At 36.2% G+C, this 27,837-nt stretch overlaps 2 protein-coding genes across 2 annotated transcripts; one reads left to right on the top strand and one right to left on the bottom strand.

Moving 5' to 3' along the window:
• Positions 1 to 15,113: 15,113 nt before the first annotated feature.
• On the bottom strand, positions 15,114 to 18,600 carry LOC102629672 (cyclic dof factor 3). The gene is made up of 2 exons (XM_006477401.4): positions 18,258 to 18,600; positions 15,114 to 16,707 (listed from the first exon to the last, which is right to left on the bottom strand). Exons 1-2 carry the CDS (start codon positions 18,414 to 18,416, stop codon positions 15,430 to 15,432), a joined length of 1,437 nt encoding a protein of 478 aa, XP_006477464.2. The 5' UTR covers positions 18,417 to 18,600; the 3' UTR covers positions 15,114 to 15,429.
• An 8,412-nt stretch (positions 18,601 to 27,012) lies between these two features.
• LOC102629387 (uncharacterized) lies at positions 27,013 to 27,837 on the top strand. Its single transcript, XM_006477400.4, has 2 exons — positions 27,013 to 27,181; positions 27,259 to 27,837. The coding sequence occupies exons 1-2, from the start codon at positions 27,016 to 27,018 to the stop codon at positions 27,462 to 27,464; spliced, it is 372 nt and encodes a 123-aa protein (XP_006477463.3). The 5' UTR covers positions 27,013 to 27,015; the 3' UTR covers positions 27,465 to 27,837.

Here is a 27,837-nt window from a genome sequence, read left to right as displayed (position 1 = left end):
TTGCCCAACATATGGACGAGGAGGCTGCAAAGGAAGATGCCGAAGGGTTGGACCTATCATAGTTGAGGAAAATTCCCCTCCTCGTGCCACTCCTGTTGCTGTAGGTGAGGCGAGCACCCCCCCGGACGCGACTGGTGATACTCCCCCAGCGCCTGAGGTGGACCAACCGACTGAGGCTGCTCGGCTTACGGACCCACCGTCCTCTTAGTCTATTTCTTGTATTGTAATGAACAACGTTTGGAAATTATCTGCTTTGTTAATTACTAACAAATTAATACAAATGTTTTTTATTCACTTTCCTGCGTTGTAATCATGAGTTATTTTTCCTTTCGAGAATCTGCTCGTCTGCGTCTGGTCGAGCAGGTTCTGTCTTGGCATATGGTTTTGCCACATGCCTTAGAAAAGTCTTCAGTGCTTGGGATTCTGCTCGCTTTCTCGCAGTCGAGCAAACCCTGGCACGCTTGGCTTCTGGTCTCGCCATAAACAGGCTTTGAGATTTGGAGAGCCTTCGCATGCCTTACAAAATATTCCGATGCTTGGGGATTCTGCTCGCCTTCGCCGGGTCGAGCAGATCCTGGCACGCGTGGCTTCTGTCTCGCCATAAATCAGGCTTTGAGACTTGGTGAGCCTTTGCATGCCTTATAAATTTATCTCGAATGCTTTCGAGTCTGCTGGCCTTCGCGTGGTCGAGCAGATCCTGGCACGCTTGGCTTCTGTCTCGCCATAACACAGGCTTTGAGACTTGGTGAGCCTTTGCATGCCTTGGAGGATATCTCGAATGCTTTGGAGTCTGCTCGCCTTCGCGTGGTAGAGCAGATCCTGGCACGCTTGGCTTCTGTCTCACCATAACACAGGCTTTGAGACTTGACGAGCCTTTGCATGCCTCAGATGATTTCTTCAAAGCTTGGGATTCTGCTAGCCTTCTCGTGGCCGAGCAGATCCTGGCATGCTTGGCTTCTGTCTCGCCATAAAACAGGCTTTGAGACTTGTCGAGCCTTTGCATGCCTTAGATGATTTCTTCAAAGCTTGGGATTCTGCTAGCCTTCTCGTGGCCGAGCAGATCCTGGCATGCTTGGCTTCTGTCTCGCCATAAAACAGGCTTTGAGACTTGGTGAGCCTTTGCATGCCTTAGATGATTTCTTCAATGCTTGAGGATTCTGCTCGCCTTCACGTGGTCGAGCAGATCCTGGCATGCTTGGCTTCTGTCTCGCCATAAGACAGGCTTTGAGACTTGGTGAGCCTTTGCATGCCTTGGATGATTTCTTCAAAGCTTGGGATTCTGCTAGCCTTCTCGTGGCCGAGCAGATCCTGACATGTTTGGCTTCTGTCTCGCCATAAACAGGCTTTGAGACTTGACGAGCCTTTGCATGCCTTCGGTAATTTCTTCACAGCTTGGGATTCTGCTAGCCTTCTCGTGGCCGAGCAGATCCTGGCATGCTTGGCTTCTGTCTCGCCATAAAACAAGCTTTGAGACTTGGTGAGCCTTTGCATGCCTTAGTGATTTCGTCGATGCTTGAGGATTCTGCTCGCCTTCACGTGGTCGAGCAGATCCTGGCATGCTTGGCTTCTGTCTCGCCATAAGACAGACTTTGAGACTTGACGAGCCTTTGCATGCTTTAGAAATTTTTTCGGTTCCCAGTGACTGAATTTCCTCTACATTCTATCAAATGCAGGATTCAACTTACATGGAATTGTTTTTTCATAAAATATAAAATAAAAGATAAAGAGCACGAGCAGAAATTGCTTTAAAATGTGAACAAGTCTTACTGGAAGTATTTTCAGAGGTGTGCTGCGTTCCATGGGCGTTTCACCTCGTGGCCGTCCGTGTAAACCAGCTTGTAAGCTCCGGGTCCCACCATCTGCTTGACTCTATATGGCCCTTCTAGTTTTTTACTCGGGTATCGAGGGATGTTATCTGCATTGCTTCCCTTGCTGCCGAGGAGTAGCAGCTTCTTGCGATCCTTTGGTCTCCTCGTACCACTCCAACTATCTCATTCACCCGGTACTTCAGAGCCAGATAATGGTTGGACAGCACCGCTTTGCTCATCCTCAGAAATGGCCGACCTAGGATCATCTGGTATGGACCTTCTTCATCCACCACCACAAAGTCTAGTATCATAGTTCTTTCTGTCGGGGAGCTCCCAATTGTGATAGGCAGCTCGACCACACCCAGTGGGACCAGCTTTCCTCCTCCGAATCCCTTCACGGAGGTATTGGTGTATTCCAACTTCAGGTCTGCTATTCCCATTTCCTCCAGGGTTGACTTAAACAACATGTCAACTGAGCTCCCTGTGTCAACCAGTATCCTGTCAAACTTCTTGCTAGCGATAGTGGCCTTGATGACCAAAGCATCCTCGTGGGGGTACAGAATTCCTTCTTCATCCTCATCTGTCCACATAATTGGCACTTGCCTGACTCTGGCACGTTTGGCTGCTGGGGTGTTGAAGAATACCTCTTTGCTGGTCATGGCGTATCTAGCATAGTTCTTCCTCGATCTGTTGGAATCTCCGGTCAATGTTGGGCCCCCAGCTATCACCCTAACTGCAGGCTACTCGCGCCTCAAGTTCCTGTCTCTCTGCTCCTCTTCACTTGTCGAGGCTACCATTGGGAAGGTCCCATCTATAAACTCGTCCAGGTACCGATTTCTCACCAAATCTTCTACTTGGGTCTTGAGATCTCTACACTCTGTTGTGGTATGGCCATGAGTGCCATGGAACTTACAATAGCGTCCCCTATCTCTCCTGCCGGGTAGCTTTGTTATTGGGGCAGGGAGGTACAGCAATCCTCGGTCCTTTATGGCCTCGTACATCTCGTCCAGGGACATCTTCAATGAAGTATACCGCCCGTAGTCCAGGTTCTGGTCGATCAGGTGTACTGCCCTTTCTCTATTTGCTCCGTTTTGAGTTGGGGGTAGTGGCAGCACTTCTGGTCTGCTCCCTCTACTGCCGTGGGAGTGTTGATGAAGACCACCATATGTCGAATCATGCCTTCTCCAAGGCTCCCTAGCTGGGGAACGAGGAGGCTGCGCCCTGCTGCGCTGATATTGTAGTGGTCTCTGATGAGGCTAGTAAGCTGTTACCCGACCTCCTGCTCCACTACCTGAGGCCTGGTGGTCCCTCCTCCTGATCGGCCCATTCCCTGGTGGTGCCCTCTTCTCTTTCTTTTCCAACCCCTCTAGTTGGTCAGTCTTAATCCGAGCCGCCTTTTCTTCCTCGATCTCTATGTCTCTTTTAGCCTGCTCGTATGCGGCCGCATATGATTGAATAACTGGGCTTCTCAAGTTGTACCACAACCTTCCTATCTTCACTCCCTCTTTCAATCCCCTTAACGCCTGAGGGTGGTTGAAGGCTCCCAAGTCGAGGACAGCACGATGAAACCTCTTGATGAATTCCCGAAGGGTTTCTTACTCTCCCTGTTTCATGCTTTTCAGCTCCATCATGTCATCTTCTAGTGTCATTGCCCCACTAAACTGCTCCGCAAATTCCTGGCACATCTACTCGAAGGTTTTAATGCTGCCCCAAGGAAGTTTCCTGTACCACTCTCGTGCACATCCCTCAAGGGATAGTGGGAACACCCTGCACCTTTGGGATTGAGATAATCCTTGTACCCCAGTTATGTCGTTGAAGCGCTCTATGTGCACCAGCGGATCAGTTCTTCCCGCGTATCTAAGGTCTGGGAGGCGGAAATCCCTTGGAATAATTGCCCTCATGATCTCTGCTGCGAGCGGTGATTCTCCGTCCAGCATTATCCTCCAACCAGGAGCTATGCTCCTTCCTTGCATGTCGTCAATTATCTGCGCTAGTCTGCGCACTTCCTCCTCCAGCTGCACTGCACGACCAGGGTCACGTGCAGCAACTTGATCCCGCTCTTGCTCTACATCATGCAAATGTTGCCTCAACTCTGTTTCCTCAGCATTCGCCACCCCGTCGTCCTCGTCAAAAATCTGTCTTGCTGGGGACTGCTCTTCCTCTCTATAAAATTCTCCCCGCAGAGGTATGTCATCTCTCTCACCACAAAATCTCCCGGTGGTTTGACTTCTCGTCGCACTATCAGGACCTGGTGCTACTCCACCACCTCTCACTAGGGATGGCAATGGGCACCGCCCGCAGCGGGTTTGCCATTACCAAACCCAAACCCGCACAAAATTTAAATTACCAAACCCACCCGCAACCCGCAGCGGGTTTTAATTTTTTTGAGAAAACCCACCCGCAGCGGGTTTTGACAATTACCAAACCCGCAATGGTACCCGGCGGATTTTTTGCGGGTTTATACATTTAAAATCACCAATATTTAATATATAAATTTATAATAATAACCTCAATTTCTACATAACATACTCAATTTTACATTTAACCAATGCAAATGAAAAATTAAAATTTCGACATCAATCCAACACATTCTCAAATTTAAGTATAAGTTATACAAATTCATTTAAAACATACAAATTAGTATCTAAAAATAACAATTACATTTCATCTCATCATTTAAAACAAACTCCAAGAGAATATACTTTATTTCATTCACCGCAACAAGCACCCATCCAACACGATGCCTACAATAATAATTAATATTAATATTTTCAAATACTAATTCGGAGAAAAAAATTATATCAATGAAATAATCCATGTATTAAGTTAAAGAAAAATAATACATAATACATACAAAATTATAATAGGTATATAACAATCCATGAATTAAGTTAAAGAAACTTAATTCTTTACCTCATCAACAATATCTTCATCTTCGGAGAATTTGCTATTTCCTACTTTATTAGAAAAATCAGCATCTACAAGTAACAAGTATATCAAGAAAAAAAATATAGATGATTATAAATTTGTAAATTGTAACGTATAATAGATATTATACTGTATTGAAGTTAAAATACATTTTCATACCATTAAATTCAGTGCACAACCAATTTTGAGCACACATTAAAGCTTCCAATGTCTTTGGATGAAGTCTACTACGATGTGGAGAGACAAATCTACCACCAGTACTAAATGCCGACTCGGATGCAACGGTGGATACCGGAATGGCTAAAACATCTCTTGCAATTGCTTGCAAAGTTGGATATTTTGATCCATTTGTTTTCCACCAACAAAGTATATCAAAATTTTCAGATCTTGGAATAACAGATTCTTCCAAATAATAGTCCAATTCTGATTTAACATGGGTTGTACCACCACTTTGATCTACAAAAGCATCAAAATTAGCCAAACGTTTCCCAAGTTTTGAATGAGCTACCACAGCTCGAGATGATGAAGCAGCTGAAGCTTGAATTGGAACTTGTGAATTTTCTTTTGACTTACACCTAGCTTGATAATCTTTCAACATATCATAACAAAAGCTTCGAACATTCTCAATCTCTTTTTGAGCACCATCTCCATACAAGAAGTCAAAATAATACTCAATTAATTTCATCTTAAATCTAGGGTCCAAAACAGCTGCCATAGCCATGAATCCATGAACAACACTCCAATATTTTTCAAACTTTCCAATCATTGAGTCAGCCATTGCTCGGATTTTTTCACAATTAGAATACATCCACTCATAAATTGACAATTTAATCTCACAAATGCTTGAAAAGTAAATATTAGCTGTTGGATATCTAGTCCCAGAAAACAATGTAGTCACTTCATAAAATGATTCAAGTCTATCCCAAATTTCTTTGGCAAAAACCCAATCTTCTTCGGTGGGTAAAAATTTGTACAACGATTCTCGTTGTTTCAAACGAGAAAATACTTCTTTGAAAACCAAAGCTCTATCAAGCATTAAGTATGTAGAGTTCCATCTAGTCTTACAGTCCTGAACTAAATTTCTATTACAAGAAATATTAAATTTACGAGCAGTCCCATAAAATGTTTCTTGTCTTTTAGGTGTGGCTGACCAAAATAGAACACTATTACGAATTCTCTCAATACTATCACTAATCACACTCATCCCCTCCTTCACAATTAAATTCAATATATGAGCAGCACAACGCATGTGAAATAAATCCCCATTCAAAGAAAGCGAACTACTAGAAATCTTTTCCAGCAAGATATCAATCATGGCATCATTTGTGGTGCAATTATCGACAGTCAAAGTAGACAACTTACTGTCAATGTTCCACTCAAGCAAACACGACACCAAAGCTTCAGAGAGTACCTCAGCAGTATGTGGACATGGCACGTATAAGAACCTAAATTTAAAAAAAATTATTAGTATCATGCAATAAGTATAAAATTTAAAAATAAAATAGACTTAGTAATTTAGTGTAGAAACTACCTAATGATACGACTTTGCAGCTCCCAATTATCATCAATAAAATGTGATGTTATAGCCATAAATCCCTTTTGCTGGTTGCTAGCAGTCCACATATCGGTAGTAATCGCAATTCTACTCCGATTTGAGTCCAACAAGCTCATTGTTTTAGCTCTCTCGTAGTCATAAATTTTCAATATGTCACTTTTTATTGTGTTACGAGAGACAAACCTAAACATTGGCTGGAGAGAACCAACAAATTTTTTAAAAGCCCAATGTTCAACCATATTCAGCGGATACTCATGAATAATTATCATGTTTGCAAGCTCTTTCCTTGAAGTTTCTTGATTAAAAGAAAATGTGGATACTTTACATTTTCCACTCTCTTTCTTAGCTTGCAGCTGCTTTTGAGTTGACTCAACTGTGTGGTTTGACCGCATAAAACACAACCCCATATGAGTGCGTAAATGGCTGGTGCCATTTTTACGCTTCGCACTTAATCTCTTATGACAGTAGTTGCAAACAGCTATGTATTCTAAATTCCCACCAACTTTCAGTCTTTTAAAGTGTTCCCAAACATCACTAGTTAATTTATTATTTTCAGTATCACCAGAAGCAATTTCTTTTTCATGTACTGAAATTGGAGTTTGGGTTGAAGCTACCTCAATGTCTGCAAGTTCTTCACATGTTATTGGAGATTGGTTTGAAGCTTTCTGAACTTCTGTTCTTGTTGTAAGCGAGTTATTGTCGCTGAGATCAAAGGCTTGCTCCATTTTTTACCTTAAAAATTTCAACAAATTTTAAATCAATATACAAGAATTAGCAAGTGAATTCAGCAAAGATAAGATAAAAAATTAGCAGGCGAATTCAACAATTTACACTAGCCTGACTATTTACATTATCAACTCAAAAGCAACAAAATTAATAGATTGTTGACGTTTTGAGTTTCAAATTTTTTAACTAAATTGATGGAGTTAAATAAAATACTACATCATGCATCATCTCATTTAATTCAATAAACGTTTTTAAGTCTGAATATCTACTTAAAATTAAAAGTTACAAAGAGATGAAAATTAAAATTAAAATTTACAAAGGACAAAAATTAAAATTAAAAAATTATTGTTCTAAAATAATCTACGTTCGCACTATAGATAAATACTTAAAATTTTGTTACTTAAACCACACGACATCAGCAATCACGGGATCAAAAACTTGCACTTGGCACTATTACTAGTCAAGATAGAAAAATAATTGAAATTAAATTCTCGGGGCCCTCAGTCACAACTTGATGAAAGCCCCCTGTTTTAGAATCCATTGGCTATTGCGTGTACTTTCCAGGACTTTCCCTTAATAATTCTTGGCTTTATCCCACAAAAAAACCAATCTAAATTCGTACCTTTCACGACTGCAAAATTGGTTGCAACAGCAACAGTACCCAGGCAGCTGTAACAGCACGACGCGTCTTTGTTGGCAGTGAAGAGAGCTGGCTGCAAGGGGCTAGCTCACTGTCACAACTCACACGATCGGGTTGAAGAAGAAAAGAATGTTGAATGAAGAATTGAAGATAGAGATGACGAAGATGGTCAACTCGGTTTGAAGAAGATGGTCAGCTCATTTGCGGCTAAGTCAAAGACTCAAAAGGGAAAATGCCTTTATTTGCTTTAGGTTATCACTTATCAGTTTATCACTTTAGAATGGTTGAACGGGAGATGGGCAGATGGGCCACATATACTGCACACATACAAAATTTTGGCTTCGGCCTTTGGGCCTTTGACCAATTTCCTTTATACATTTTGAATAATTGTATAATTTTCTTTATACATGTTTTAAATTAAAATTTTTTAATTAAAATTAAATTAAAAATATTTAGAAAAAAATATTGCGAGTTTGACGGATATCCATGCGGGTATCCATCGGATTTAAGGTCACTACCAAACCCACCCGCATCCATGTGCGGGTTTTAATTTATATTATTAAACCCACCCGCAACGGATAAAATTACCCGCAGCGGGCGGGTTTTAGCGGGCGGGTTTGGGCGGGTTTGCGGGTACAATTGCCATCCCTACCTCTCACCCTTTGCTCCTGGGTTACCTGTGTTCACTCCGCAGCTTATGCAGGATGGTTGTCAGGGTCTCCATCTGCTTTTCCATCCGGTCGAACATGGCTTTTTCCCGTGCTTCACTGGCTATCTCCCTCAGCGTCACGGAATCGTTAAGCCTCAAATCACCCCCTTGTGCACTACTTCCTCCTGTCTCCATTGCTTTTCACTTGCTTCACTCCTCTTCTTGCTATCAACAGAAGCTTTTTGCTCAGCTCCCCACAGACGGCGCCAAAATGTTGATGCGAGATTCTGGTTGTCCTCGTTCTACGACCAGGATCTCTGCTCGATCAACTTCACCACGACCAGGATCTCTCCTCGTAAAGCTTCTTCTCCAGAGGTTCCTACGCACACAGACAGGTCAGAGTACGCCGGTTGTATGGTGTTTGAGGGAAATACTTCGGTGAGACTAGACGTGATGAGCAGATGTTTGGTGGCAGAATTCTGCGAGCAGGTGTCTCCTGTAAGAGCCAGGTAGCAAGGGAACAGGAGCAGGAATATTCTGCTTGTCCACGAATATGCCATTCGCGAGGCCGAACCCTTGCTAGAGGCATAGGGTCACTCCCGCTAGGGTTCGAGGCGAGGAGACCCGGTCAACGGCAGTTGGCGAGACGTGCCTTCCTATCCGAGAATCAAGGCACGAGGTCCATCTCCATTCGCCCATCATGACGATAATGGGACATCCACATCCGAGCGTGGGGAGAACAACGGGCGTAAACTGCGGAAGATCGGGACTCAGAGGAAGCCTATAAAAATGTAGCCAACGAAGGTAAAAAGGTTAGCAATTTTGAGATTTTTTGCTATTAGAACTAAGAAAAGAAAGTTCCGAGAACGGAGATTAAAAAGAAGCCATAAGATTCGTGGCAAACATTCCCAGAACCCCTATTTCTGACTTGAGCGTCGGAGAGTTTGCGCCGGGAAAACAACCGGCGTACTCTGACATGTCTGTGTGCGCAGGAACCTCTGGAGAAGAAGCTTTACGAGGAGAGATCCTGGTCGTGGTGAAGTTGATCGAGCAGAGACCCTGGTCGTAGAACGAGGACAACCAGAATCTCGCATCAACAGCTTGTTTGCCTCAGTTTGCTCTTCATGTTTGGGTATGAAATACCATCTTGTTTCCTCACTTCGGTTTGCCTTTTCTTATTCGAACATCACAGATTAGTTTCTTTGTCGTTGCATAATTTTGGATAAATTGTCAAACTTTTATGTAATTTTTTTTTTTTTTGGTTCAAAATGAAAACCTGTTAAGAATTCTTTCCAAAATGAAAACCTGTAAGAATTCTTCTCAATTGTTTCACAAGCAGAATAAATTACTCAATAATATTTTGCCTCTGCTAAAGAATACGACCTCTAACACTCGCTTCTTTGAACTCCATACAATCATATTTGAATTAAAGACAAATAGAAAACAATCAGACATAGCCTGAGGTACTGCTTCAAATCATCTAGCGATCATGTTCTTATTATTAATATCCAACCGGCTTGCAAATACTTTTAATACCTAATATGGAAAACACCCCAATATCCTCTTTGTTGCTGTAACACGTCTTTTACTTGGATCAGAAGAGATTATTTGAATACATGCATAAGGATATTTTAAATTTTGATATGGCTTATAATTCCCAAAAAGAACTAGTGAACAATGTACTTCTTCATTCATGGAGATGTTTTCTTGTTGCTGTTTTTCTGTTGTCAGGAGAATCAACAAAATTGACAGAGTTTACACTGCTGAAACAAGCTTTTTATTATGATTTCTTGCTCTTTCTTGTATCCCCCTGCTCAAGTAACCTATCCCTTCATGCTCAGTCAAGCTATAGTGCGAGGGTAAGGGGGTTTTTCCGTATTTCAAGCATTCAATGTTCTAACTTGAGTTTACGTATTATGTTCCAACAGTTCAAATAAAGTTTGTAAATTTTGCGCCCGAAGTTGACATTAATACATATTTCTGTCTGTTACTTCTTCAGGATCCTCAAAATTGAACAAGGGATTAGAAGAAATCATTGTATCTTATAGAAAAAGTATCCATGCTCTGTATCTTGTAATGCAGGTGTAAGCGGGATAATCACACTCCAGTATAAGAAGCTGACTAAGCAAGCCAATACCACTTCTTTTTCTCTAAAGCTTGATGTTCTCATTCAGTCCCCACCATATCAGAGTTAAAAAGAAGAAAAAGCTGGACCTTTAATTAGTCTTTTTCCTTCTTTTTGCTAAAAAGAAAAGCTTCATGTCCACACTTTCTTGATTCTTCTTTTAGATGCTTTTATTCTGAAGAACATATATACTCTTATCTTCCTTTTTTCAGGCACTTTATTCAAATGTTACAAAGGAAACTTGGGTGAATAGTTTTGATTTTGGTAATCCTCCTTGGAACCTATGCTTGTTGGACATTGCCATACACCTATTGAGCCCAGATGAAGTTTATCGAAGATATGATACATTATGCAGTTTCTTAGACGAAAATATTTTAAATATCAATTTGGAAGGTTCCTTTTTTAATTTATTTCTCCTTTCCTGACGCTTTTGCTTGACCAATGGGCCAAATTGAACAACAAATGAAAGGGTTGCGAGTGATGTGATTTTGAAGTTGGATGCTGCATCAGAAAGGTCATTTTAGAACCAACAGTAGAAGTAGTTGGTTGATAAGCCATATTAATCAACATGAGAAACTGCTTTTAGAAAAAAAAAATGTGCTTTTTAATCTCCACTTGATGTCTATTTTCAATTGGAGCAATATTATTTAAAAAGCACTAGACTAAGGGATAAGTGATAGTGGGAGGTTGACTCTCAGCTCAAATGACTTTAGTGAGACTTTTCTCAACAAAGTCAACGTTGATTAATGAAAAAGTGGAAATAATTTCTTACAAGAAGTGCTTATAACATTAATTTATCATATGGAGATACTGGAATTACAAGAATCAAATAACTGACCAAACTCACAAAAGTTAATTAATAAAAGGAAAATGTGTCTTCTCCAACCGTAAAAGCCATGGGCATCTTTAGCCACTGAAAGCTGGACTAACTACAGATGAAATATCATGTGCTTGGATATAGCCAAACACAAGAATAAGGGTGTTCGGTTAACTTGCACAATTGTGCATTGTTAAGAAATTGAGTTTCCTCCTAAGATCATTCCAAACAATTTGTCAAATAATAAATCAATAGAAAAATTAAATTGAGAATAATATCAATTCCACAACACAAGATTTACGTGAAAAAATTCAAATTCGGAGAAAAACCACGGCCGTTGTAAAAAAGACAACCCAAAAAATATTCACTATATGAAAAATTATTACAACCACACTTTCATAAAATAATTTCTCTCACCCAATCACATATACACCCAAAACTCTCAATTTAAGAGTAATTATTTTTAACTCTCAAACTCTCTCTAAATACAAGAGGAAATGAATTCTTTGAGATGATAAAACTTATGAAATGCTCTCTTATTTATCACCAAACGGATAGAACTGTTCAAACCACGTGGTCAAACCGTGTTACTGTACACCACATGGTCAAATCATTTTTTAATAATTCTCCCACTTGGAGATTAGATTGAGAATCAATCAATCTCCACACCATCCTTACGGTCTTCACGTTAGTCATAATCCTCAACATAGACAATTATCATACTCTACCATAAAGAGTATATCACTTAGAATTAATTATTAATTCTAAAAATTTTACATCGGCACATGTCAAAATATCCTACTGAAATTTATAGTGCAACTTCCATCTTGGCTTACCTAGAAGTTCGTTAGCCATCAACATAAATTCCACCACACACCCTGCATCAATACCAACCATACCTTGTGTACAAATCTTGTGGACCCGTTAGAAGTAACACATCTCCTTTCATGGTACTAGCGGTATACCATGAGGATGTCATCATCATCCATGTTACAAGGGACCATTGTCTCCCACGATGATGAGAGACTTACCACTAGCAATGCTATCAGTATTTGATCTGGAGCTACTTGCCGATCTTGCTCCATTTCTCCCAAGACAATCTATTTTTAGGTGCTCCGATTGTCCACACCCTCAACAGACTCCCTTTTTTTTAGAATTATTTTTCTTTTAATTCCCTACAACTGCCAAAGCTGAGACATCTGTAGTTTCAGTACTTTTACCATTTAGTTTTCTTTCTTCTAAGAGTAAAGCACTAGCAACTTCTTCAAGATTTATTGTCTCATTCCCATACATCAAAGTAGGTAACATATGTTTGTAGGAGGTTGAAAGTGACCACAGCAACCTAAGCACCTTATCATCATCTTCAATTTTAACTCCAATGGCTTCTAGTTCTGACACAATACCATTGAGAAAACTAAGATGATCATAAATTTGTGTACCTTCAGCCATTCACAGCGTGCGAAATCGCTCCTTCAAGTACAATCGATTTGAGATACTCTTTATCTGATATAACTTTTCTAGCCTCTCCCAAAGATCTTTCGTTATAAGAATATTTCCTACATTGGCAAGAACATTATTTGCTAGATACAGTCGTATGGCACTTGTAGTTCTATCATCCAACTCTTCCCAATCTTTATCGCTTATACTAGCTTTTCCAGAACCACTACTGGAAGTAGAGGGTGGCTTCCCCTTCAATGCCTTGTGTAACCCATATTGAATCAACACATCCTTAACTTGAATTTACCACAAGCCAAAGTTATTTTTTCCATCAAATTTTTTTATTTCAAATTTCATCGGACTTGAAAATTTCGATCCTAACATATTTGTTTTGTAGATCAGCCTTTACTATTCACCACAGACTATTTGGATTGGCTCCCACTGCTTCACATGAACAATTCTGTATACGTGAACAATATCATATACGTGAACAGTATCGTATACGTGAACAATGCCTCCAACATCAAAACTTCAATAAATGGCTTTGATACCACTGTTAGGAATTTGAGTTTCCTCCCAAGATCACTCCAAGCAAATTGTCAAGTAACAAATCAATAAAAAAATTAAATTGAGAATAATATCAATCCCACAATACAAGATTTACGTGGAAAACTACAAATTTAGAGAAAAACCACGACTATTGTCAAAAAGACAACTAGAGAAAAATATTTATTATGTGAAAAATTATTACAACCACACTCTCAGAAATAATTTCTCTCACCTAAGCCCCAAATACACCTAAAACTCTCAATTTAAGAGTAATTATTTTTAATTCTCAAATTCTCTCTAAATACAAGAGAAAATGAATTCTTTGGGATAATAAAACTTATAAAATGCTCTCTTATTTATAACCAAACAGATAATACTGTTCAAACCGCGTGGTCAAACTGTGTTACTGTTCATCACGTGATCAAACCCTATTTTTAACATGCATTGGTTTGTTATTATCCCACCACTTAAAAATATCCCATACATGTTCCACTTGTGGAGAGCCTTTCGCCGCATTGAATCTTGTTCAATCTTTGTTTTCCTGAACCAATTTGTGGCAGTTCTGTTAGGTTAATGAGGCTGTCTGTGCAGTAAAAGAGAGAGAAGATGAAAATTCATATGGAATTACATGTGTTTCAAGCTTTCTCGTCCTAAATGAGAAAAGGGCTAGTCCCCAAAATGTCAATTCTTCTCCTCGTTTAGACAAACATTATCTATTACTCTCCCATTTCATTTTATAAATAGGAAAATTGCCGGTGTTCATCACTTTGAACAAGATCACACATATGAATACAGGTTACAATCAATCTGCTTTTTCCAAATAATGGAATTAGTAGAAGGCAATTCTGCTATTAATATTGTAGGTGCCCACGAGTCTGAAATTGGGTTCATGGATCAAAAGAAGTGGACAAGTGCTTCCCACTAAAAAATAAAAAGAGCAAAAAAAGGGGAATAAAAAGCAGAAACAAGAGTGAACACCAAAAAGGATTCATGTCAGTATCTTAAAATATGGGTCCCAAAAACAACTCAACTTGTGCATAAAATGTGGACTGTATTTGCTGCTGGAAACAAAATATCTAACGAGCTTTTTGCGACTGATGGACCAGGGACACACATTTGCCAGATTTTGAGGTACCAGCTAAATGCTGTATAAATAAACTTTGGTGGATACGTACTGCTTTCATCACCCATGCTCCATAATTTATCTTATCCGTAGAAAATCCAATCCCGTGTTTATGCCACTAGTGAAGAGAAGCTGATCACTTTCTTAAAAGCACTTTTCTATCATCAACTGGTCTAATCCATGTACTCCTTTTTTCAACAATGTTATTCTAAGTACATTATAATCGCATATTCTAACTTCTCTATTTCGATAAAAGATTAAATAATGAACAGACAAGGGAAGAGGCCAATGGGAAGATATTGAAAACTTCAGTAGTGTATGATGTGTTTTCCTTTTTCTTTTTTTTCTTTCTTACTTCCTGCAAGTTGTGCAGATTCCTGGTGCTAGAAAATGAAAGATACTTGCCCTTGTATGAATTAAATTGAAGTTTATTTATCCAACTCATTAGGGAAAAAAATAAAAAGAAATTGATTTTCATGGAATTGATTCAATCTTAGCCCCCCAGTAAGGCAGCCCGCTACAGCATAGTTTACGCATATGCATAGTTTCAAGTTAAATTTTTTCTGCACTGGCAATTTGGCATCATCCACTTATTCAAATTTGCATGTTGAATCATATTATGATAAGAATATTTAAATCCTTCAGCTCCTGCTTGGTCTAGTTGTATTCTTGAATAATATGATTTTTCCTCTCTTTTTGCAACTTTAGTATGAAAGTTTTAGCTCAGTAAATGAGGATATGATGCACTGAAAGATCTTTCTCCATAAATCTCTCTCACTGTATTTCACATGTAGTAGAAAGATATGTACACAAGCACAATCTCAGCAAACCAAGCATATGAAAATGCAACTGTGCATAATGTTACAAGAAGAGAATTAGTTCCCTCTCGAGATTCCCTCTATCCTATTGGAAAACTAGAAAGTTATCCCTCTCTGCTCGTCCCTCCATCTCTACCTCCTTATTTGTGTATGTAATGAAGCCAGTGAATCAAATATGATTAAAAAAGGATGACAGATTAAATCCATCTTGCTCTTCTGGCCTCAAAGAACTGGTTACATAAAAATCCATATCTTCAAGTGCTTTCATGGAAGTTGAGTGATCTAGACAAAGCAGCAGGATTTGCCCGCAGTACAGGGGATGTTTCAGCCATGTGACTCTTTTCATCACTCTTCGATTGCAAGCCCTTAAACAGCCTTCCCCCAGCAAGGGATTCATTTTTAATCCCAAGTGTTGCCCATATTGAACTTTTTGCAGCTTCATTTGGATCATCAATTCTTAAGGTTTTTGGAACCAAGACACATCTATTCTTTTCTTTTGACAGCTCCTCCTTGTCCATGTTTTCTGATTTAATCATGTCTGCATCCCTCGAATGCTTCCCCAATGTTGGAGAATTAGGCCCAGAGCTTGGAGACTTCTGGTTTGGTGAAGATTGGGGAGATATCCAAGGCATGTTCCAAGTGCTTGGGATCCCACAATTCCAAAATGCGGCAGGATAGAATGACATGGGAAATCCTGAAGGACAGAAGGCTGGTGGAGGTACTGAAGCATTCCACGGATAAGGCCAAGGAACACCAGGAAGACATGGAATCGGTGAAGGGAAGCCATTAATGCTCCGCATTAATGGTTCCTGCATACCGTTTCTACCAACTTCTTCCATAGGATTTGAGACCGTTATAGAAGACCCACTTGAGCAGTCATCACCATTTTCCCCACCTCTGCAGGGAACTGGAATTTCTTGTTCTTGAAAACCATGAAAACCATTTTGGGTACCATTCAAAACCTTTTTCTCTGCAAGATTCAATACAGAAGCCATGGAGTCACAGATAGGAGCATCTAGGCCAAAGCTGAGGACTCTGCCATTGCTTTTCACACTGGGGTGGCTTATCCCATTTGGAGCATCAATTCTAGCTGCTTGCAGAGCCTCAGAGATGGTGATGTGACGATATTGTGAGGCACAGTTCTTGTTCTTGCGACGGCCAGCACCCACCGGCACATTTCTCATGGTACCCCCAGCAGTCCAATATCTTTGACAAGCTTTGCAAAAATGGCGGGGTTGGTTAATATTGTAATTGTTGTAATAGCAGAATTTGGTGTCCATGCTATTGCAACGAGGGCAGGGAAGGATTTTATCTGGCTTCTTGAGGGTCTTTTCTTGTGAGTTTGAATTTGAAGCATCATTCTGGGATTTCTCAGACTTAGCAGCCTTTGATTTTGCAGTTTCATCATCTATTGAAGGTGTTTTGGGGTTCACATTAGCCTCTGGCGATTCAGGAATTTTTGACTCATCTATATTTGGAGGTGTAGTATCATCTTGTTGTGTAGTCTCAGCGGCCTTTACTGCTGAAGAATCCTGAAATTCAACATGGTTGCTTTTCAAGTTAGACATAAAATTGTCACAAATTACTGTTGTATTAGAGCTATGAATCTAACTAACTAAATTCACATCTTAGTACATACGTTCATAATTGATATGACATAAAATTAATGGAACACGTCCAAAGAAAAAGATACTAGAAAATGAACAATTTTTTTTAAAATCCTTTTCAACTTGATGATTTCTCTGCAAAATCCTTGTTTTTCTTCTTTTAATATGCAATTCATTGACACATTCAATGCTATGCTAGTATGCGCTTAAGTTTCACTAACCGATTGAAGTTTCTAGAAACTTAGATGAAGTTCTCTGGTCGATTTCTTTCAACTATTTTCTAAATAAACTTTATTGTGTGAATAGACAACTTAGGATACAATCAAGGTTCTATAGTTTTTATTTTTTTTCAATTGCTACCAATCAACAGATCAAATACATAAATTTGTAGTGTCTCAAGGATATAGTTTTTTTTTTTTTTTTGAAAAGAAGTTTCTGGAATATTAGATAATTAGTTGCTAAGCTACTAAGGAATTTTTATACAGACTGATAAAAAGATTGTTTAATAAAATCTGTAAAGGCAGAATTAACAAATATGAAGCCTCAGTTTCAGGACTAGAGACTTTCAGAGGAAAAGATAAAAGACTGAAAGCAGAACCAGGTCACCAAGAATAAACAATTAAATATTTTTTAAAGTAACAAAATAATTACCACATTGGAAAAATTGAAGGGTATCAATATCTCAAAATTTTGAAGTGTGGAAGATCTTTATTGGCTAACAAAGCACAAAACTGAAAAATGCTTTGACAAAGGAATCGATAAATGAGAAAGAATCAACAGACATTTGGTAAAAAGCTGACTTTTGAAAAAAAAAAAAAAAGTCTTTCATGGCTGCTGAACTAAACAACGGTATGAATATGATCCACACAAACTATTCACTTTCACTTGTAAGCTAAATAGCCAAAAGCTTCAACACTTGAAAGAAAAAAGATTAAGTTGTTGGATGAAAATTAAAAAATTGAATCTTTATACCACCCAAAAACAAAATTTTTGAATTTAAAAAAAAAATTAAATTGCAGTAGACGTAAAAGATATCTAAACCAAGCAGTAAAATATTTGTGAAGATACCATCGGAGAGAAAACGATTTATTTGATGGATTACGGAAAAAGAAGAAAGAAGTAACACTGTAAATTTTGAAAATATTTCATTATACTGAACTCGGTGGAGATTTTTCTTTACTAAGTTCATTAAGATACATAGATTTCTTTTTTTTTTTTTTGCTTCCAACTTGAAATAAAAACTCGCAAAAAAAGAAATTCAGTTTAACACAGAAAATCAAAAATCAAAAATCAAAAATCCAAAAGGAAAAAAAGTAAAACAGGAAACTGTCAATGTTTAGCATGCCATGCCTATGAAAAAATTCAAAAGTAAAACCGACCCAATAATTCTTTTAGCATTTTAACAAATGGGTAGTCTTCAAATTCGAATATAAAGAACTCCGTATAAAGTTTCTGTAATTGTATTAAAACCATACCTCCTCTGTTTTTTCTTCCTCAGCTTCTATGCTACACTCTTCCTTGGCCGCCGGAGACGGCAACTCCTCGGAGAAGATCACCGGAACCTCTCCATCGGAAGGGAAGGCGATTTTCTTTCCGAAGAGTCTGATGGCAGGATCTTTACTTTCTTGCCGCATTTTCTCGGAGACCAAACAGTGGGAAAAAAACGCGCGAGAAAATTCACAGGGGTTTTAGTATTGGTGGTATTTTTAATTTTTTGGGTCTTTGTTGGCATGGAAACGTAGTATGTCGTTTGTGATTTTGATCCGTTTAAACGAGGAGGTGGATGCCACGTCAGGTCATCAGTTTAATTCTCAGCCACAAGTTTATGTGGCCTTGAGATTTTCTTCTCTCTCCCCTTCTCCGATTTTTTTATTCTTTTATTATATTTATACGGTAGCACGGAAAGCTGGTGCACCCCGAGAGTTGGCCCAAGACTCTGCTTTATTTATACGTGGCTTGATACTATTGCCGATAGAATGGATAGAATTGTCATAAATGATGGCACATTTTTCGTCTACTTAAACCGGTTCCGAAAATTTTAGGCTGAATCAATAATGAACTAAATAAATCGAAGGAATTTATGATTTGCGATAACTGGCCGGCTTTAGCAGCTTTTAGCATTTAGCGTGAACATTATGCCCTTCTAAGCCGACTGCAAAAAGACTTTGACCCTTTTTTTTTTTTTTTTTTTTGCATTTAGTATAATTTTTTGTTTTACTTTTTGTTCTTTCATCATATGGAATGAGGAAACAACTATTGCCATTTTTCTCCTCCATCCTCCACAAGTCTATGTTGTCATTGATGTCAATTAAAGGGGTGTATAAGAAGACTAAGTTTTAATCTAATGATTAGAATTCATGTCTTATAATTGTGAGGTTATGAGTTTGAACCCTTATAATATATTGTGAGATTTAATTTTCTTTTTCAATTTGAGTGAATGTAGTTTTTTTCTTTTCGAAATGTGAGTTCAGTAGACGTCCCTAGAATATTAAAGAGAGTAAAAATCTAGACGGGTTTCATAAGAATTTATGTAAACTAGTCACAGTAATAGTCTCATTTATAAATATCAGTTGTAATCTCGTGTAATATGAGTTGTACTCTTAAACAATAATCTCATGTAATTAAAAAAAAAGTGTACGAAGAGTTTACAATTCATTCATACTATACGGTCTTGGCAAGTAACAACCAATCATGACCCAACATTTTATATATATTTATTTATTATTTGTGTTGGATTGATTTAATTATTTATCTGATGGATTATACTTAAATTTAATTATTCGATATAAGTAATTTTTTAAATTATAACACTAATATTTATAAATGAAAGCCTACTTGAATCCAAGTTGAATTTACTCACAAATGTTTAAAAAAAATATCAATTATCAGAATACGTAAGGAATATTTAAATAACTTAATCTTTTAATTATGCACGTTGATAGGATTCAAAATCCAAATTTTGTACATAAATTCATATTTTATTAGTTAAACTAACCAATTTTTACAATAGTAAAGTAGTTTAGTAAACTCACTACAGTGTATTAAAGCTTTATAAAACATAATGATTCGATATGATACATCAAATTTTACCCATACAACTCTATGCAACATAGCTTACGTTTGAAGATCGAAAAAGTCCAAATAAAACTACCATAGAACCTTCGATAAACTCGAACTAATCATAATTATGGTCTAAAGCTTGTAGCAGGTGTAAAAACACAAAAAATTATTTTTGACTTTTGAAGTAAATACCACTCAATTGTCAATTAATTAAAAAAATTAATTATCGGACAAGATATCATATCAATTCTGCATTTAAGATGGCGTGTGGTGCGTATAAAATTCTCAACTTTCTTTTGGAATCGGGTCCAAATTTTATTGATTTTATATTTTAAAGTCAGACAGGTCCAATTATTTTAAAGAAAAAGAAAAGGAGTGGAAAGTGCCCTTAACTGAACCTATGTGCGAGATTAACGGTCAGTTCGCCCGTTTGCGTGTCAAAATGCTATTGGGTGAGCTCTATCAAGAGTTTTTGCTGCCGCAGAAGCAATCACTGTATGTCTGCAGCTGAGCAATGGGAGAACAGTTGATTATTATATCATCGAAGGCTTTTCGCCACGTCAGCTCCACCCATTTTTTTCCACGTGGGTCCCTACTCCGTAAAGATGAAATTGAAAGTCTCTATCACTTATATCATCACTCGACACGTGTCCGCCTGTCTTACACGTGCACTTCATCCGTCTCTCTCCCCTTTCCTCTATGCCCTTTTTGGAGAGGACGCGTGTCACGCTTAGTGGAAATTTTAATATCCTTGAAAAAAAAAATGGTACACGTAGAGATTAAAAGCAAACTATCCAACAATTATCTTTCGGTGCAAAAAGGTCAACCGAATGGCTTTATTTAATTAATAAAATTGTACCACCATATGTAATTAATTAGATACTTAGGTTGGAGATTAAAAAATGACCCAAATCTAATCTTCTTAGTTAACTTTATCTTAAATAAAAAGCAATCTTTTTTCTAATTTATGGACGGCCGCGTGGGCGGTTAAGAGTCCGAATGTAAATAATTTAAATTAATAACATAAAGACAGTTTTAATTTAAATAAATTGGACCGCACGTTCCAAGTTAATTTCAAGCTGAGCACAAACTGGACTTTTAGATAATTTCAAGGACTTTTTCTTAGCGTAGCCCAAAAATACACACCACTTTCTTTTTACTTTTTACAGTGTGATCCGAAAGCAGAGCAAAAAATATTTGTTGATTGTGTAAAGATAATGATATATATATATATATTTTTAATAGAGTAATGATACAGCCACAAACTCTTGTACAAATTTATTTTGTACAAACTGATGTGGCATTAATTCATTGGTTGAATGAAAATATAAATTAATAAAAACAAATCATGTGGGCCAAGTGATATTTAATTTAACCAATCTTATCATGCCACATCAGTTTGTACAAAATAAATTTGTACAAGAGTTTGTAGTTGTATCATTACTCTTTTTAATAAGAGTAAAGATAATGATTTTAGTAGCAAAGTCTTGAACCATTTTTTGTTACGTGTTGAGTTATCACATACGCTTTTAGAAAGCATTTGGGCCAATCCAAATTATGTGAAATATGGGCCGGAATGAAAATCACCTGGATAGAGCCACTTACCAACATCATAAGTTGCAATAATTTTAACATAAAATATTGTTGATTGTTGAGATTATCCTTGTGATGGTAAAAAAAGTCCGGGCCAGCCTAGGCACGGCCCATTTTCTCGAGTTTTGGCCCAAATATCATACATGAGGGTTTGGATAAGGATTTAGGAAAAAAGTTCGAGCTAGACTCTAGTCCTCTATTTAAAAATAATAATAATTAGAATAATAAATTTGAATTTGAAAATTAATAAAAAAGTAAGTTTAAATTCCTAATTTATATATCAATAATGAATGAAAAAATTTAAAATTATAATACTAAACTCTCTTTTAAGTGTTAATTAGTTAAAAGAGTGTTTAAATTAGAGAATTTAGTACTAAAAGAATTAAATCTCTAAACTTTTATTTACTTTATTTATTATTTTATTTTGAAATAATTATTTTTCTAATTCATTTTTTATTACAACAACTTAATTATTATTAACTCATTTCAAGTTTACAACAATTTTTTTTAAAGTAAAAGCCTAAGCTTAGCCCAAGCCCAGCCCAGACTTACAATGGACCCCGCCCAAGTCCAGCCCTTAATTTGCCAACCCTAGATTGTCCGGTCCAAAAAGTACATTTATAACAGTTATAATTGAAATTTACATTGTTATTAAAAGAAAAATACCTAAAAAATATACATTTTTTATTTGACATCTCATGAGTCAATCTAAATTTATAACATTATGGATTAAGAAGCACAAGTCAGGCACCTTAAACATGCCCTACAATGCTAGCAACACTATCGACTTGTCACAAATATTATATTGCTACTTAGGCCCTATTGTTGCAGCTACTATGAAAAATTTTGATAAAAAAGTTTAAGTCATAGATACTATGAAAAAAATTGATAATGTGTGTAAGAAATTTGGTATTTAAATAATAATTTTGATAAAAAAAATAATAAAGATATTATAGAATTTGTCATACAAGTGTAATTTCAAATTGTTTTAGTTTCTTGGTCACAGTAACAAGTTTTTATCAAATATTTTAATATTGTAATTTAAAAACTATAGCCACCTAATCTCAATTCAAACGAGGCCATAATTTAGATGAATAAATTATATTGTAGTCTACAAGACATGCTTATTATTTCTTCCTGTTGATAGCAAAGTAGGAAATGGAGGTCAACATTGACCACTCTGAACTTATAAGAGTGGTTATATGATAACAATCAACGTCAAAAATATTATGTACATCGAAAACATGTACAAACAAGCTAATAAAATTCATAATTATCTATATAAACATAGATACGTCATGACTCTATTGGTTAGTTTAGTTGCATGTGAAACAAGGGCCTTGAGAAATTTCCCTCACCCAGAGAACTCTTTGAAATGTTTGATGGTTTGTATTTACATTTCCAGCTTTTGGGCCCAAATTTGTTAAGCTAGGCTTTTCTGTCTTGGGCTAGAGCTAGTTCAGCGGAAACACGATGCCCAATGAGACAAGAAGAAACAGCTGGGTTGATTAGTGGATTGACTTTTAATGAGTTGACGTGGAAATTTTGTAAAGTGTTTTCGACAATTGACTGTTGTGCTTTTAGCCTTTTACTTTTCCATCTCTCTTTTCACTCCACCATCCGCGCAGCTAGCGCCTAGCAGCACATGAATTAATATTAGTAAAGCTTTTGGACTCATTCGGCTACAAGTTTAGACCTTCCATTGGTGGCTTTGTAAAGTTTGTCTGCCAAATCGCAAATCGTCTCTCTCCCCCCCCCCCCCCCCCCCCCTTTTTTTTTTTTTTAAATTTTACCCATGTATAATGACAATCGATAATGTTGAGTTATGTCCTGCGTTGATTAATAAAAGAACGATATTTAGATTTGTAAAGAAGTATTAAAGAAGTACGTCACTTTATCTAAAAGATTATTATTTTGATTTGGATATCTAAAAATTTTATGCTAAATTTTCTCAACAAATAGTATCAGAGGTAGACCCTAATAATAAGAATATGGAGGTGGAACAACTCAAGTATGTCGGATGAAAAAACTAAAGTCTGGCGGTATTTTTGTTTGAGGGGGGATTATTGAGTTATATTTCACATTGGTTAGTAAATGAGAGATACTTGAGCTTATAAGGAGGTAGGTCACTCCACCTAAAAAGTTAGTTTTTTGAGTTAGATACATAGAAATCTTATGATAAGTTCCACAACAGTTAATTTATGTCTCAAAATAGCAAAAGCATTAATTTATCCTCATTTATTATTAAAAAATAAAAAATAAATTTATCAATTTGTCTCCTAATTGTCATCATCTTATGAACCAAAGCGAGAGTAAAATAATTATTTAATTAAAGATTGTTATTTTATTTGAGAATGAATTGAAGTTTATCTTTTCTTTTTTGTTATTAATTAAAATAATACAAATTAATAGAATAGGACAACGTAATTAAGTGTCAACAATCACATTAATAATTTTTGCATTTGCAAAAATTGAATGGCGAGAAGGATTGATAGTTCGGCTGAGCCGATCTTTTCAAGGATACTTTTGGAATTATTTTTGAGAGGTTCAAAAATAATTTTGAAAATTTAAACTAATTTTTGTATTTGATAAATTATTGAAAAATCACATTTTGCAAAATCATCTCATTTTATAGCGGATTTTGAAATGTAAAGAAAGAGTAACTTTTCAAAATATGATTTTGAGAATCAGTTTTACACATATTACAATTTCATACATATCCTTATATATATTATAAAAATCTAAAATTATCTTGATTCAATTGGGAAATAAAACCAAGAAATTAAAAGAAATTAATATTATTACCAATAATATAGAATAACAAAATAAAAAATAAAAACATTTATTTAGTTATCAATTGTTATATACACACAATACATACATATATGTATGTATGTATGTATGTATGTATGTATGTATGTATGAGTATGTAAATAAATTTTGTTCCATTTTATGTCTATCTTAATCATTTGTATTTTAACAGAAATTTAACAATAAGATTCACCAAACACATACAACTACTTTTAAAACTCACAATACTTTTTAAAACAAATTTTAATGAATAAATTTTCACAGTTGATTATTTCTACAACACAACTAACATAAATTATTTTATCAGTATTGCCAAATTGACACTGAAATCAATACTTATCATCATCATCATCATCCAACTAAAAAAAAAGATAAAATCATGGTATAGTGTGAAATCATAGGTGTCCATATAGAAATTATCAGTGTAAAACCTGCCTTGGCTTTCTCCATCGCCATCATTATTATAACTTTTAAAAAGAAGAACGTAAGATGCTTCTTTTAATTTGTAGTAAATTATTCCCATCCGGACCTTATAAGTTAAATAAAATTTTCCATTATCATATACACAATCTTTTAAAATGTAAATTTGTTGTATATATTAGTTTTTTTTTTTTATCATTTTTTGTTTCATTGACAACATCATATGATATATAGAGTGATTTGACATTTTAAAAACTACGGACATCCGCAATTAAGAGTGATTATTCGTACACATAACAAATAAAGTTACCAAAGCACTTTTAAATATTTGAAACTTTGGAGCATCATAGTGCATGAGATGATATTTAATATGAAAATATATATATATTTTTTCATTTGTCTTATACTTTGATATTGATGGAATACTTGATTTAAGGTTATGGTATATACAATGAATCTGTATTTTAAAAAATACAGACATTTGCAACTGAGAATGATTATTCACATATCGATATAAATATCGAAAAACTTACCAAAATGCGTTTGAACATTTGAAACTTGATCTAGGGCTACATGTCAAGTGTGTGCAGCCCTAATATGGTTTCTGTTCGTTTTTCTACATAAAATGAAAGTCGCGAGACAAATTCTAGTTTATACTGATGAAATATCTTCTCTAGTGCTTGCTTGTCTTCTGTCTTTCCTTAACAAACAATTGTTTTTTGTCTTTTGGAGACATATGGTAGAATTGAGATGGAGAAATATAAAGCAGAAATTTGATTAGTACAATCCCCTGGTGATTTATTTTGTTACCAATAAAACTGACAAATTCTAAAGTACATGTTGCACGACTACATTGAATTATAAGATTAAAATTAATATACCCAAGACAGCAAAGCACCACACTTACAAAGTCGCATAAGGATAGATCGAGATGGTAATGACATTTGTCTGTTTAGCTGCTGCTTAAAATAAGAATGTTAGTTGGTGCCCTAGCAGTCCTTGATTTGGATTAACACACGTATCGATTCGAGACCTCAATTTTGATTTGGTATTAGACAAAATTAATCCAATCCGAAAACCTAATGAACTTTACAAGTGATGATTCTGTCATGAGTTAAGTGGTCATATTATTTATTTATATATGCAGTGCACTTGATCGGAATCAGATTTTCCAACTAGCTATCATAAAACTGTCACCACATTTAGTAGCCATGTTATATTGTGCCTTTATTTTTCAGGTCCGATGCCACTAAAAGGGAGTCACAATTATGTCAGTGCCGCAGCATTGTAGTGACTAGTGAGTTTCTTTAATTAATTGATAACGACGTGTCTTCCCCTAGCTATTCTAAGTTTATACATTCAATGAAACACACAAATACGGCTCATGATCAGCAATAAATTGTATTAACTACAATTGTTGATAAACCCTCTGATTTAAAACGTAAAATTGAAGACCAAAAATAGACTAAAACTGAACTACGACATTGAAATAAAAATTATTAAAAATAGAATTTACACAGAGAAAGAATCAAACATCAGATTTTGCCTATATTATCTTATTTATTAAAAAAAAAAAGACTTGGTTCAAAAACTTAAGCTGGTAAATAAGGGTCCAATAATAAATAGCATTATAGACAATTGGTCTCAACCGTCAAAATAAAAAATATATCTTCAAGCATATCATTGATAATTATCATGTGTAAGAAGATCCTTTAAAATTCAATGATTAAATAAATATACTAAAATGATCTAATGTAGAAATTTGTGTGTTTTAAAATGTGAATTTGAGTTGAACAATTGTAATTTGTCGTAACATTCCTGTAGATAATTAAATTATGATAACTAATTACGACTTATATTAATCTAAATTCATATTTTGTAATGTACAATCAGTTGTAAAGGTCAGTATTAGTCAGTGTATATAAATAATTAAATAGCAGAAAATACTATGCCAATTCCCTTAATTGATTGAAAGTTCTCAAAATCTAATGATAATATCCACTAGAGCCCTTGACTTCAATTAGTGCATGAGCATGATCATGATCATGGATGTCAAATGTACCCACGCCATCATCCTTGCGTCACATTCCACTAGCACAGTGTGCTCCATCTTTTTCACTTGCCATGTTTTGCTTAAATAAATAAATAAAATAATTTTCATAATATCAAATAACCCCCAAATTAATTAATGGTTCATATTGCAGAAATAAGATTAAGAAAACGCGTTAAGCCCCCACAAAAATTAATGTGGTGTGTGTTACGTGTTGCTATCACCTTTTTGACTTTGGAAAAATTAATATGATGAATTTTGTTCCCCTCCAACATCATAAACCTCCAGAAAAATCTACCATGTCAATGTATAAATTGAGTGCCCTATTGCGTGCTGTATCACAAACAATAACAACTACAACAACAACAACAATGGCAGCAGCAGGCTCTCTATTTCGGCTACTACTTGTGGCATCACTTGTGTTTTCTCACCTTGTTATCTTCTTGAATGCTGTCCCAGTTACGAGTAAGTTTTTTGATAATACACGTCTTCTTGATCTTTTATTCATCATCATTTGGTTATATTGATTTCGGTATGTGCAGGAATCGGAAGCATAATGAATGGAGTTCAAGTTCCTCAACTTTTGGAGAACGGGAACATCGAAGTTAATGATGTTACAAAGCTGATGAAGAAGAGTTCAAACGTGAATGAGAGGATGGCTTTGGAGCTAAACGATTATCCGGGATCCGGGGCCAACAACCGCCACACTCCGAGGCCTCAATTTGGGCGAGACTGTGTTGCTTGTTAGCTACTCTAAATATATAGCTTATAAATGTTAATTCGTATTAATTAGTAGTAGGTGTGTTCCTCGTGTTATATATGATATAAAAGCTAGATACTGACAGTTTGTGTAGCATGATTTTGATTTTGGCTACTCATTGAAGATGTTTAGGATGTTCTTTATTTAAAAACTTTTTATTATAGGAGGAGGAGGAGGAGGAGGAGGAGTTGATAAGTCCTATGGAGAGCTTACGAGTTAGGGCTGAGTGGTAAGTGAATTGTACGCAGGATCTGTTGAGCTTTTATGGATCTATATGTACGGGTTTAATTTTCAATTCTACCATATGTGCTTGAAATTTCCCATTCCATAATTATAAACAGATCGTGTTCTGTTCGTCCAA

This window comes from Citrus sinensis, chromosome 3 (assembly GCF_022201045.2).
Source record: "Citrus sinensis cultivar Valencia sweet orange chromosome 3, DVS_A1.0, whole genome shotgun sequence".
NCBI lineage: Eukaryota > Viridiplantae > Streptophyta > Magnoliopsida > Sapindales > Rutaceae > Citrus > Citrus sinensis.
This window is presented reverse-complemented; position numbering and strand designations above follow the sequence as displayed.